This window comes from Bidens hawaiensis, unplaced genomic scaffold (genome assembly GCF_021521415.1).
Source record: "Bidens hawaiensis isolate Kalapana, Puna unplaced genomic scaffold, B.hawaiensis_p1.1 tig00008407_1, whole genome shotgun sequence".
NCBI classification, from domain to species: domain Eukaryota; kingdom Viridiplantae; phylum Streptophyta; class Magnoliopsida; order Asterales; family Asteraceae; genus Bidens; species Bidens hawaiensis.
Window position 1 is genome coordinate 465,393 of NW_027491597.1, and position 14,726 is coordinate 480,118.

General features: G+C 32.8%; 1 protein-coding gene across 1 annotated transcript; it reads right to left on the reverse strand.

The window, feature by feature from the left end:
* Positions 1–4,223: 4,223 nt before the first annotated feature.
* On the reverse strand, positions 4,224–10,367 carry LOC143529000 (poly(ADP-ribose) glycohydrolase 1-like). Its single transcript, XM_077024890.1, has 11 exons — positions 10,110–10,367; positions 9,115–9,315; positions 8,528–8,631; positions 8,156–8,360; positions 7,312–7,416; positions 6,838–6,956; positions 6,614–6,757; positions 5,678–5,816; positions 5,438–5,560; positions 4,946–5,008; positions 4,224–4,490 (listed from the first exon to the last, which is right to left on the reverse strand). Exons 1-11 carry the CDS (start codon positions 10,356–10,358, stop codon positions 4,329–4,331), a joined length of 1,614 nt encoding a protein of 537 aa, XP_076881005.1. The 5' UTR covers positions 10,359–10,367; the 3' UTR covers positions 4,224–4,328.
* Between the last annotated feature and the right edge of the window lie 4,359 nt (positions 10,368–14,726).

A 14,726-nucleotide genomic window follows, 5' to 3' on the forward strand; every position in this document is an offset into this window, starting at 1 on the left:
AAGAAGAAGAAGAAAAAGAAGAAGAAGAAGATAGACGTAAAGAAGTAGGTGTTAAAAGAGGCAATAATAATAATAGCCTCGTTGATGTCATGCTTCAATTCCTCTTCCACCGTCGTCAATTAGCCTCGCCGGAGAGTAGTCGGTGTGGATATATTTCCAGCGACGGTGAATTTATTTTTGTTTGTTTACTTATTATTATTATTATTATTATTATATTATTATTATTATCTTCAGGTCTGTGTGAAAGAGAAATAGAGGAGTTTGGAGTTTTGAAGAGAAATCAAAAAGGGTGTCTGTCCTTTTTGTACCCTTTCTAAATAAAATCACCTTTTTATCATAAAATCTATTATTAATTAATCATTAACTTAAATATAATATATTAACATGTTACTTATTTTAATATAATAATCAATTTTTCAAACTTTGACTACTTTAATATTTTTTATTAACAGAAATATAAAATGGGAAACCACTCAAAAACAAACTATAATAACCTGTCAGCAATAATAAATTAAAAACTGCCACGTCATATTTCAAACTTTGATTAAAAACACTGGTTTCTAATGCAACAACATTTCCGAATCTATTAAAAGAGGGGTACCACCCTTGAAGTGTAGACAAATTTGCTGCACCACACCCGACTTCCCCTACAAATCACTCTCGTATCACTAAAGTTTGCCACTTCCCCACCCGCTTGATGCCAACTAGATACAGACCACACCACAAACTCATTGTTGTGGATGCTCTAAGCTAGCATTGAAAACATACTATATTAATAGAATTAGTTAACCATCTTGTAAATTTTTTAAAAAAAAGTTATTTCCCTATAACCGAATGCTCAATGTTAGTGGAATTAGCTAAAGGTGGTGCGACCACGTGGGTCTCACTTGGGATGAGCTCGGTACCGTACTGGTATCGGTACCGTAAATACCGATCTCAAAAATCGCAAATTATTGGTACCGGTACTGAAATATTCTGTTTGGTACCAGTACCGGGATAGTACTGGTAACGAAGGTAAAAACTCGGGAAATATCGGTACCGTACAGATCCTAAACTCAAAACTTTGGTACCGATTCGGTACCGACAGTACCAAATCAGTACTGGTACCGAATTTACTCATCCCTAGTATCACCCCATTCTTTTGATGGTTGTACTAAGGCGGCTTGTCTGTAACATCCTACTTTCGGTTATATTTAATAAAATAAATTTCGTCTATTTTATAGTGGGTCGTTATCGGTTTAGATAAATAGAATATGAGTTGGGCTAGTGTTGGGTAAATGGGTATGGGTTATGGACTTGGGTTATGAAAGAAAGAAGGAGAGTCCATGGGCTTGAGCCAATGATCCTTAAATATATAAACCATTAATCACCCATTTAATCCTCATTCACGCATATTCCATACACCACCCAAAACACACACTTAAGATCTCTCTCTAGTTCTTCCCTTTTCTCTAGCCGAAACCAAGAAGGAAACCGAGCACCGACCCGAGGTAATGATAGTTTAATATTGTATGAGCTTAACCCGTTAGATATAGTCACGAAACGATGAGCCGGCACCGTTAAACCGTTTAAGTCATGAGATCCGGATGGAATCGGGTATAAACCGAACATAAGATGGGCTTAGGGATCACCCTAGCTCAGATCTGGATCGAACGGGGCGAAAAACGGTGAAAAATGACTTAAAACTCGTTTTTCCGGCGAAATCCCGACTTTCCGGCAATGGCGGCGCCGGAAAAGTGGTACGAGGTTAAGGAATGTCAGAGAATGTTTTGACATTCCCTGACCTAACCCTAGTTCGCTAACGAAAATTTAACGAATTAAAGGTGATTCGCTAGCTGATTCATCTATGGGAACTTAACGAACTAGCTACAGTTCGTGTTCAATTCGTTAAGGGGAAAGGATGACGAATCACCCTGGATTCGTTATAGCCAGTTCGTTAGAAGAGATAACGAATTAGATGGGCTAATTCGTTATATGGACTGGTTCGCTATGGACTGATTCGTTAAGGAGTCCAGTTCATTAAAGGGTTCAATTCGTTATAAGAATTAGCTTGCTAGGATAAGCCAGTTCGTTAAGAACCAGTAACGAATTAGAAGTTTGATAAATGACAAGAACAGTCCCTGGACTTAGAAAAGATCGATTTAATTACAAAGAAGCCCTTGGACTTTTAAGTTAGCAAATTAATTAATGATTCAAAATTGTAATGGAAAATGTGTTACGACGGTTAATGGAAATAAAATTTTTCCAAGCTGACCTGGCAGCTCGACCCCAGCCAGGGGCTCTGCCCCTTGGATCCTGCTAGGGGCTGCTCGCCCCTAGACCCCGCTGCTAGGGGCGCTGCCCCCGGACCCCCGTTTGTTGAGGGTAATAATTACATTAGAAACGCGAGATGAGTAGTGATAGTTAATTGATGCATGTAATTATTATACAGTTAGCCGTGCCCAACTGAAGAAATGAATAACTATTAACGGTGAACGTAACCGACTTCAGGTGAGTCTCTAGCCCCATTCCTTGTTACGTTTTCGGGGCTGTGTGCATACTCGATGTGATTAATTAATACACTTATCCTAAGTGATAAGTGTACGCCATATATGTATTATGTGAAATGTATGAATGGTTTCTTACCGGTACATGAACGATCTTCGGAATTGCATGTACTGCCATGAAATGGTTGATGTTATATGAAAGTTGTAATATGAAGAATGAATGATGTATGTATGTGCCAAACTTACGATTATGTATATAGAAAGTATGTTAAGGAGGTATGAAAGAGAGGGTACCGGACCCTAATAATATCCGAGGATGAAGGGTACCGGACCCTAATAATATCCGAGGATAGAGGGTACCGGACCCTAATAATATCCGAGGTATGTAGGCGAATGCTCTTTATAACGTAAGGTTAGTTATGATTGCGTATGATGATTGATGGACAGGTTAAGTATGTAATGCGTACCCTCGGGCACGTATATGTGTATGTAAAGTAAGTGATGTGATTAACTAGAACTCACTCAGCGTAGTTGACTTTTAGTATGTACGCAGGTTAACAGATTGAGACAGCTAGTTTGAGATGAACACATGGCAGGATTGAAGAGGCTGGCATCCGAAGATTGTCATGATGTTTTGAATGTTATGATTTATGTTATGTTTTGAAAGACAAATTATGGATATATGTAACGAATGATTGATGTTTTATATTATTCCGCGAAAGTTTTAATTAACTCTGATTTATAGAACTGTGTTTATGAGTATATCCAACACCAAAGTAGGGCTACCGGTAACGGGGCCTTATATTGTCCCTTGCCTCTAGCATGGGTGCTCCCTTTATTATGCCCGCCCATTTTTATTTGAGTGATCTTCATCCTACTACAAACATTAACTATTAAATAATGTTCTACACAAACTATTTGTAACAATTTCAATACATTTACTTAAAATCATCTTGATTGGACGGTTTTGGTACACAATATTCTTTATGAAGACAAACGGGTTAAAAGTCTTCCCGATATTATTTATGAAGAATAAAACGTTCTAAATCTTTTTATTCCGAACCTAGATTATAATTAAAGAAATGTGATTTTATTTTCCTATGGGTTATTAATAAAAGATACAAAAGTGGTTAGGTAAAGGTAAAGGTAAAGGTAAAGGTAAAGGTAAAGGTGGTTCAGGTAGATACAAAATCACTAATGATCTGCAAGTGTTACTAGGTATAGAAATAGATATCATCACACCCAACCTTTGAAATTTACAAGTCATCAAGTTGACTATTCAAAGTCAAACACTGGTTTTTCTAACGCGGAACCTTTTTCATGAAGTATATATTCTAAATAGATATTGAACAAGTACATGCCTATGACTCATCCTGCAGAATTGACCATAACAGTATTTGGAAAAGGTAGAATGATACCATCCAACAACTTGTATAAGTATCTACTTTTCTAAAAACTCCTAATCAAGGATTCCCACCCACTAGAATACTAAGAAAGATAACATATAATAAAAGATTGAACTTTATAAGGTAGTAGAGGAGACTTGCTACATGTTTGTGTGACCGGCCATCTGATTGTCGACAAGTGTCATCTAAATGGTTCTATATACGATGGGTTTTGTGCTCGAACCAAACCAAAATTTCAGTTTTTCGATTTTAAAAAATGTTCAGTTTCAGGATTGGTACACAACAGGATCGATGATAAAGGTTATAAAAACTAACAAATTCAATTCCATGAAATCATAACTCTGAAACTAACATTATGACTGAAAAAGTCTAGCAGAGGCTCGTGTTTTGACCCGATAATATAAAACTAATCATACAACAATACTACTCGAGATCACTAAGGATCCAATATCATGGGGTCATCAGAAGATAATGATGGAAGAAGCCAGTTGAAAAAGCCAGCTTGTGTTTCTTTTTTAGATCTCTGTGATGAGTATTCAACTATCATATTCCAAAGGTCACCCACACTCCATCTATGGGAAGTAATCCACTCTGTTACCTGCACATAAGCAATAAAACTTTTCCATTGCTACAGCAGAAAAACAGGTGGGTTGGGTAACGGGTCAAAATAGGCTTTTGGTCAACATATTATTGTTCCTTTCTATAAAACTTAAAAAATAATTACAGTATTAGATATGAGTAAACAAATATATTATAAAGATATTATTAATCTAATTTCTTTAAATAATGAGATTTTAGAGGTTGTAAGCATTTAAAGACATACTACTTTACAGTTGGTTTTCGACCTACCCGTTTTGACTTGTTTTGCTTTTCACTAAATTCACAAAGGTTACCCTATTGGCCCATTAGACTAATAATGCTAATCCAAATTTAACATTTCCATGTAAATGGGTCAAAATTGACATCTTCAATACAGAAATGAAAATTGACTATATTTCATATCATGCTATCAGGTGTAAGGATGATTTAACAATGTTATATTGAAGGAATTACCTTGTCCAGAGTTTGTAATGCCTCCAAGCCAAATGTATAATATACCACAAAAGGTCTTAACGCCTGGATAGAAGTGTATGATACTATTATAAGTACATAAATATGAAAGAAGTAATAACAAGCAGGGGTGTTAAAAACCCATTGAAACTGACTGAACCGTCCAAATCAAAGCAAGTTGGCCGGTTTGATATCCAAACGGTTCAGTTTTCGCGGTTTTAACAGTTCGAAAATTGGTATCAGCTTATGAACCATCTTTACATTATCAAATTTGTATACAAATTCATAATTTAAAGAAGTTCAAACCGCCAATACCGAACAATTGAACTGCCAAAACCGGCCAAACCCGAAAGTGAGCGACCATACTAACAAGAGAATACTCAATCAGTGTCCATGCAATGATGATTAATCCCAAAATAAATTCTCAACTTTATTTTTTCAAACATTTATAAAAATATGAATATTAAATTGCATTATTTGAAAGAGAGATGTTACCTGAGAAGCAGCAAGCCATTGTATCATAGCCTTAAGTTCAGGGTCTCCCCCAAATGCACCACAACCCCAATTTCCTGTAGCAATCCCTACTTCATCTTCAACGTTTGCAGGCTGACAAATTCCCTGTTCAGGGGTCAACTCATTAGAACCCAAATCAACCCATTTATATGTAAATGGGTCGAAATTGTCACCTCTAATCAAAACAATTAGATATCAGTTAAAGGTAGAAAAATCTCACACCAAATTATCTGAATTGCTTTCAAGGTTTTTAGGATCATGATGAAGCTCAGCCTCTGAAGAGTGATCATCTTTGAACAGCATCTGATATCGATGAGACTTGCAAGGGTCGGAAAAGCCACAAAATGCCTTGTTAACTTCCCTATTTAACATAATTCACATTAATCTTTTAGCAGAAATCAACAATAATACATGGTTCAAACCCGAAAGATGATACCTTATAGAAAAACCATCTTTCCAATGTGAGTTTATGTTATAAAATGAATATTAGAAAGATGATATTGAAAAACCATTTCCATGGTTCATGGTTAGGCACTGTTAAAGGAACCAAACGTGCAGTGAACTGTTCGTGAACCTTTCATGTGCATTTATTTAATAAACGAATGAACACGAACAAAAAATTTTGTTCATTTAGTTAAACGATCGAACGTGAACACATGTCTCACTCGTACATTTATGTCCGTGAACGTTCGTTCATTTGAATCCTTTCATGTTTAGGTCTTTATGTTAATTTGTTTGCGTGCACTTATGTTCGTTAGTTTATATTCGTTAATATATCCATTTAAACTATAAGGCAAATTACAACTCAAATTGTTGTTCACAACTACTTTTAACTGGTGTTATCACTGTTACCTCAGTTATGTCTTTTCATTTATGTAAGTTATGGTCAACCATTCATTCATAGAATCTCATACTATTAACGAACATACACGAACACGAACATGTTCATTTTCTTAACGAAAGAACACGAACGAAAATACCATTCACTTAATTATTTGTTTTTGATCGTGTGTTCAGTTAAAGTTAACGAATGAACACAAGCATGCCCCAATCATGTTTGTTCGGTTCATTTGCGGTTATTAAGTCTAAACAATATTCAGAATAATTTATTATATTTGTTGATTATACATTTAGATGGCAAAGTTAAAAGAAGTATACCTCACAAGAAATTCATGTCTAAATTGTCTCCTTCCAGGATTGACTAAAGCATCGATTGCAATTATTCTGGTTTTACGTCTTCCCATGATATCAATATCTTTTTTATCCACAAAGTCACCACAAAACCGAAAAGAAGAAGCATAACTAAAAAAATATAAGCATTAATATACAGATATCTGAAACATATCGTAATGTTTGAACAACATCAAAGAAATGATACTGACCCTGTATATTGAGAGAATCTTTCAGCACCAACAACTTCTATAGCCTCATTATCTGCCATACAAGGCAAGAAAAGCATTCCGGCTATTAATTCTGGATTGATCATGAAACGAATCTCTTCCTAAGAAATATTATTACAAGAATATAAGAATATAAAATTTAAATCAAGTGTTTAAAAGACTATAACTAGTAAAATAAGTTTACACTAGATCAAAGACATTGACAAATGGTATACCAGTAAGAACAAATTTCAAAACATCACTAAAGATGTTCGATGAAGGACTAACTAATAAGTAACCAAGATTTAACTTTTTTAAGAAATTGCAATTTATATCTGAATGTTGTAATTAGAATGGAGGGGGGCCCTAAGTATATACAGGAAAGAAACCAAAAACCCTAGAGAAACCTAACTTGGGCCTACGAGCCATAAACTAATACACAGCCCTAATAATTAGTGATAATTACAATTGACAAACCTGAACACAGCCTCTAGTTAGAGCACCACCACCAAAGTACATATTTGCAAAATCTACTTCAAGAGCTTCCTTGGAGTGATCTTCTATTAAACCTGAACTGCAAACCTTTAAAGATGAAAAGAAAGATTTTAATTATTAACTACTATCTTACCCTTCTATTACAAAGAATCCCAAAATAACACAACATGCATGACCAATGCAGAATGCTCCCACATAATAATTAATACTGAAATAATAATAATAAACTTAAGCACACTTAAATGAAGGACTAACTAATAAGTAAAGTACTAGAAAAAGTGTGTAACTAGCGACTACAACATGGCAGGGTTTGGTAAATGGGTGAAACTGATTTCAGGTTGAAACGAGTAACAGGTTGACAGCCAAAACACTTTGTGTCCTGATTTAATACATTTTGTTTCTAAATAAACAATGTGAAATATGATTGTAGAGGCTATATTATTTCAATAATAATCTAATCTTCTGAATTAAATGGTTTAAGAGGATTTATGCATTAAAATACACTAGGAGCAATTTTCAAATCATTTGACCTGCTTCCTTCTAAAGCACCTTTTTTTTAACTTAATCCATTAAAAATAAAGCATTTGGCTCATTAATAAGTAAATGGGTCAAATTTGCCACCTAAATTGCTAAATCTATAACAATCATAAGACTCTCTTCAAATCCTCCTGTCAAATGCAGACTCTTCGGGAGAAAAAATATGTACATTGTACACAACTGTATCGGACTAATATAAAATGCCTTCAGATAAACTAGCTAATGAGTTTCATGATAGAAGAAAACTTGTAAGTTAAGGACTTCATATAGCTGAGATATTGGATAGTACCTCAAACAGACATAGGGGGGGCGCAGGTTTACTCCAAGATTCATCCTTTGGATGAGGAATGTAGTTATGAGTTTGATCAGTTGAAAGCACTTTCCTCTCAAATGAGACATTGCCTACTGGTACACTTGAACAAATTATCTCAAAATAATGAATGATGCATTTTATTTTGTTCTCCTGTTTTTCATTGTAGTTGTCATATAGGCTCCTGATGAAATGCAGATTAGATGTGTGAAACAAAATAATGAATCATAAATGAGAAAGCATCAACAGACGTTAGGCAAACACAAATTCTTGATCATAGAAGTAATATAAGTGTCAACTACTTCGTATTTGATAGGCCCATACAAGATAAAATTATAAAAGAAAACATACGCAAATAAATGATCAAAGTTGATCGCTTGAAGATGGTTGGCACCTCTAGTACTGTTTGGAAACAGACAAAAGAAAGAGCAAGCAAGAAGAGCCCCAATCAGTTCCTGGATCATAAAATTGTAATTAAATAATCATATAAGACATGCTTATATAACACAAAGTGTTTATAACTTTAAAAGGTATTAATGCTCATAAGAAAATTCAGAAACAAGAAAAAAGAAAAGAATTCTGAAATATGCAGCTACAATGTTTTTTATTACAAAAAAAACTGCTTAATATAGGGATGCAACATAATCAGTAAAAACGAGCCATCATTCTTAAACAGGTGATGAGTATAAAATTAAGGTAAATGGTGAATGAACTTTCCTTGAACATCCCGGTCTTAACATTTTCACAATCAGGGACTTATTTTTGCTTTTCACGTCTATTTCATGCACTCAAGTATCTTCTCAATTCGTATCACTATTAAATGGTTCACTTCCTAATACTTGTCTGTAAAGAGGGCTAAATCCTAAAAGCTTATGCAAATATGCAATACGCACGAAGTGTTTTATTTGTAATCGGACTTGAGTGGTATGATTTCTTACCTGACTAAGTAAAACTACTCCAGCCTCTTGTGACTTCAATAGGCGAAGACCAGTTTTGATCCCATCTCTGGCACCAACACAAGTAACAGAGTCTGCATTCTTATAGTGAGCTTCTAGCATCAATGGAAGCCGTAACAGTAAATCTGCCATAGCTGGAAGCACCTCTCCAAACCATTTATTAGCTTCAGCTCGCGACATCAACTGTTCAAGAACAGTACACACTCTTAAACGTCAAGTAACAATTTCTTCAAATTTGAATATTTCGTTACAAATTTGAACGATCCAGGATGTATTCTTTTGTATTAATTGCAATATGTCTTCAAATTTGAATAATTAGCTTACGAATTTGAATGGTTCAGGATGTACTGCTATAGTGCTATGTATTAATTGCAATATATCTTCAAGTTTGAATGATTATTACATGTTCAAATAATTCAGATGTATTGTTATATATGAACTGCAAAATTTCATCACATGTGGATGATTCCATTGTTATGTATCAATTGCAATATTTCTTCAAACTTGAATGATTGCATTACAAATTTTGAATGATTCAGGATACATACATACATATATATATATAGGGAAAAGTTAACGTACAAATGAAATTAACGTGCTAGACATGAGAATCAAGTAAAGCAATTATATATACAAGTAGAGTGATTATGTAATTATATCATATGTAATTACTCTATGATATAATTACATAATTACTCTACTTGATTCTCACGTTTAGCACGTTAATTTCATTTGTATTTGATCCAAACCCTATATATATATATATATATATATTGTTGTACTAATTGCAACATTTCTTCAAATTTGAATGATTCAGGATGTATTGATTGTACTACTTGCCCTAATTCTTCAAATCCGAACAATTCGATTAGAAGCAATTGATCAAACACCTAGCGTGCATAATAACAATAATAATAATAACAGATAACACAATGAAGTATCTATTAGGTTATTTAAATAACGGTTACTTAACTTACATCATCGAAACAGAGTGAGTAACCATCGGCGGTTGAGAAGGCGAGTGAACCGGCGGATAAACTAAGAGACTGACGGAGGTCGGAAATTGCAAGGAAGAGGACTTCGCCGGAGTCAACCTTACTGTGCTCGGGGCCTTTGGTAACTGCTTTCAGCGCTTCAACGACTGCAGACGGCCAGAAGAGTGCCGATGACCGGAGAACCAACGGCAAAAACTCCAGAATGGAGTTGAGATCCTCCCGTGTCTCCATTCGCTAGTCCAGTCTAGTCTCCCCTCACCAAAGCCAAGAGTACCATCAATAAATTGAGCCAACGGGCGGAGCATGATCTGAGTTAAGTTTGGGTCGAGTTTGGCTCGGTTATAAAAAAGAGAAGCCTGTTTTAAATCAATTTCTTTTAGTTGGTTTTATTCGAGTTTTTTAAACAGTCCTTAATCTTACTGATAATTATAAACGAAAGGTGACCCTTGAGAGATTCCTAAAATAACATATCTTTTTGTTAGCTTTCAGGAATAACTCGTTTCAATTTTAGCGTGGTGATAAATAATAAAATAAACAATTGTTAATAAATACATGTAAGAAAATTTAGAATGAGATGTGATGGATTGTTTAAAATAAAGGTTAAATTAAAAATAAATATATGATTTTTAATTAAGTTATAGAGTAGAATTTGGTTAAGGGTATATGAATAAAATTCGTTCATGTATAAACTCTATAATTTAATTAAAAGTTATATTTTCTTAAATTTGTTTACCACTTTAAAAAAGGTTTCGGCATATCATTTCATTTTTTCATGATGTTTATACCTATTTAATTAAATAAAATAATATTTTATTCTTCTTCTTATTATTATTTTTTGCTTTTCTTAATTTCTTTTACATTCATCCAAAAAAAATTATTAAAATAATATATATGGATGATTAATAGTGAGACTGAGAATCAAGATTACAGGTTTGGATGGGTTTCCATCACAAATGTCAGTATGTGGGAGTTGGGAATGGGTTTCCATCACAAATAAAAAACCAGCTAGAAAAAAATATTATAAATAATCGAACCATTACTGATGGTTAACTGATCACAGGATTTTTTTAATTTAAAAATAAAATTCATTATTATGTATCATAGTTTTATATTAATTTAAACAGACGGGTCGGGTTCGTGTTTGATTTAAAACAAGTTTAGGTTAATGTGTGTTTTTGATTAAAATAAACCAGCGTCAAAACACGTTGTTTTAAAAGTGGATTAAATTAGTTTGAGTCAAAACGAGCGGATAAGAGTTATGATCTGAATGTATTTGAGTCGAAACAAGTTATTCTAAAGGATAGTATTTCTTAACTTAAAACTCAAATTCATTATTCATGTATTTTAAGTTTTATATTAATTTGAACAAGCGGTTCGGGTTCATATTTGGTTCAAAACAAGTTTATTGAAACAACAGGTATTTTCAAATCCAGTGGAAACTTTTTTCCATTGAATTATTTCTTTTATCTTATGAACAATTTATGTTATAATTTATGTTATAATCCTTTGTCATTATTATAATTAGTGTAATATATAATTTCACTTAAGAAAAATTGTTATACCTTACTAAATTATTTGGTATTACAGATTTTTTCTAAATAATTATAATTGTTTCATATGCTATAACATATACTTCATGTTTGATTTCATATATAACTTGTACCGAATATGCAAACATTTTTTTATTGACATTATATCATTTTTTAGGTTGTGTCATACATGAGTTACTAACCTAGTATTTATATATTGCGGTTTTAAAAGATAAAGGGCTAAAATGAAGTAATTTTACTAAACCTGATACCAAAAACTTAAAATAAACAATATGTATTTATTATTAGTATTTTATTATTTTTTTCATATATATTAGTTATTAAAGATGGGTTTGGATCAAATAAAAATGAAATTAACGTAATTGTGATAATCAAGTATAATTATTATATATACAAGTAGATTAACTATGTAATTATATCATAGAGTAATTATTAATTTTTATGATATAATTACATTGTTACTTGTATATGTAATTACTCTGTTTGATTCTCACAATTAGTACATTAATTTCATTTGTACGCTAACTTTACCTTATTAAGTATATTTACTTAAATACTACATATATGTGTTGTGAAACAAGCCTAATAACTAAAGAATAAGAGAACACATGTAGGGAGAAAGGGAGAGATTTTATTAATTCGGTGTGTATTACAAAGAGGTATAAAGAGATGTATATATAAGATAGGAAAACTTGGAGAAGAAGCTAATCTATATTAGGAGTTGATAACCATAATATTAATATACTTATAACACTCCCCCTTGGTTATCAACTTAATACATTTGGAGATGTTGCCTCATTAAAAACCTTGCTAGGAAAACCCAGTTGGACAAAACCATAGCAAAGGGAAAAAGAGTGCAACGCGTATTATCTCCCCCTGATTTATATATCCGTTAAAATGGTAAATATTGATCTTCTGTGAAAGTTGTCCAAAACTTTTGTAGTCAATCATTTGCATCTTCAGCCATTGACGTGCGAATCCTTAGGTTGAATAACGTTTCATGATCTTCATTTGAAAACCTATTGCATCATCTCGTAAGCATATGCCACTGTATTGATAACCCTGTTGTGTTTTTCTGCATCGACAATACTAGCCAAACTTGTTTTGATGGGTTAGTAAAATATAAACTCATATATTTCATACCTGCAATATATGTATTAACCCATTCTGATGTCTCCTAGCTGGACATGTGCTGATAAATATAAATAAAGAAAATAATAACCATATATAGCTAACAGTACGACGTAATGCACATATGCATTTAATTATGGTATTTCTGAACCAATAATATACATATTCAGATAGGCAATGATATAAAGTTATTGTTAGACATCCTTTAACATGCTAAATAAATATGATTAAACTTGTCCATGGTAAAATGTCTCAACATTTTCTAGATGCACTTTGATGGATTTATAAGCATATAATTGCACATCTACTCGAAATATAAGTTGAACAATAATCACACTATGTCAAGGTCTTTCAAAAAGAATTTTCTCTTTAAAAGCCATAAGTTTCTCTTGATGATATGTACATCATTGTAAACTGTGATTATAATGGCCTTTTAAGAGTGAAATTTTGATAAAAGCATGACTAATTATATTCAACTTATCACACTCTTTATCAAAATATCTCTTAATTTGTGCCAAGCTCAATTCAAATAGTTTAGTCCATACGTAATAAGCATAAATCCATGCATTTTCCAATCCATCATGGACTTCTTTTCAACTTGACAAATTATGCATACGCATTCACTTTTTCAAGATTTTTGTTGCATAAACTTGCTTATTAACACATCATTTTGTATCATATATCAAAAATCCATATTGTACAATTTCTTTGTTTATTGAGATATTGTACTCATCATGTACATTTTATTCTATGTGTATGCTTATTGATGCACAAGAATTCCATAGTTAAGATGCATCAATTAACCTTTCAAATATTCAACAACCTTAGAAAACTCTTCAGGAGTCCCATTTATGCTCAACATATTCAATAAGCGCAACATATTCAAATATGACTTTATACACAAAAATCATTGTGTTCTCGAGAACTTACTTTACATAATTTGTTAATTCAATCCTTCAAAACTTTCTTGTAAACTTTCAGTATCAACTTATACTGAATCACAATATTTATTGGACGCATATCAATTCTCTCTTTATATTACCAGACTTTTTAGTTATCGGAAAGTCATTGCTTCCACCATTGGAGAATGTGTCTCCTCAATCCTCGTATTTAATCATGGGTCTTTGCAAAAATGTTTTGTGCCATCAATTTTGCTTTATATCACTTGATGAATTTTCATAACTCATATACAAGACCCGTTTGTATCTAACACATTTTACAACTTTAGTTGTACGGACTGCTGGTCCAACAAACTTTCCGTTATTTAGATAATTCAACTCTGCCCTGTTTGTGTTTTTCCACTTTGGCCAATCATTTTTTTATAGGCAGATTTAGAATCTTGATCCTCATCATCATTTCAAGCGCTAATTATGTATATAAATAAAATTATAACGACGTCGACTTTATTTCGATTCCATGTATCTTTGTAGACATGATACAATATAATTTATTGAGAGCTCTTTGTTTTCAGGTACCTAAGGTTCTTCAAGAACCATCATGTCTAATCTCTTTCAAGAGACCTTTTACTGCACCTCGACTTGACCATCTTCATCACTTGCTCCAATTTTCGAGGAAATTTTATCTTTGGAACCAATTAGTCTACCACGCTTCATGCGTACGTTAGACTCTTATTAATCTTCTTGGACAATAATATTAATTGGAGCATAAGCAGTTGATTTATTTGACTTAATTAGTCACTCTATTTAGGTCAGTAAACTTGTCTGGTAATTGATTCGACAATCTTTTCAAATGAATTATCCTTTGAACATTTAATTCACATCATTTATTTGAGGATTAGTGATAATTCATTCTAGCTCATTTCTTTTTTCAACTGCTTTATATCTTCCCCTATTGTTGGGAATTATAATTCACTTATAGTGAAAACCAATGAGTCATAAACATATTTTCATTAATGGCT

Bases quoted from the DNA above. Each gene is read 5' to 3' on its own strand.
- LOC143529000 (XM_077024890.1), bottom strand. From the start codon at position 10,358: ATGGAGACACGGGAGGATCTCAACTCCATTCTGGAGTTTTTGCCGTTG. The intron at 7,417-8,155 runs GTACTATCCAAT...TCATCTTTAAAG, and splicing joins CCCCCCTATGTCTGTTTGAG to GTTTGCAGTTCAGGTTTAAT. The intron at 6,758-6,837 runs GTCAGTATCATT...ATATTTTTTTAG, and splicing joins AGATTCTCTCAATATACAGG to TTATGCTTCTTCTTTTCGGT.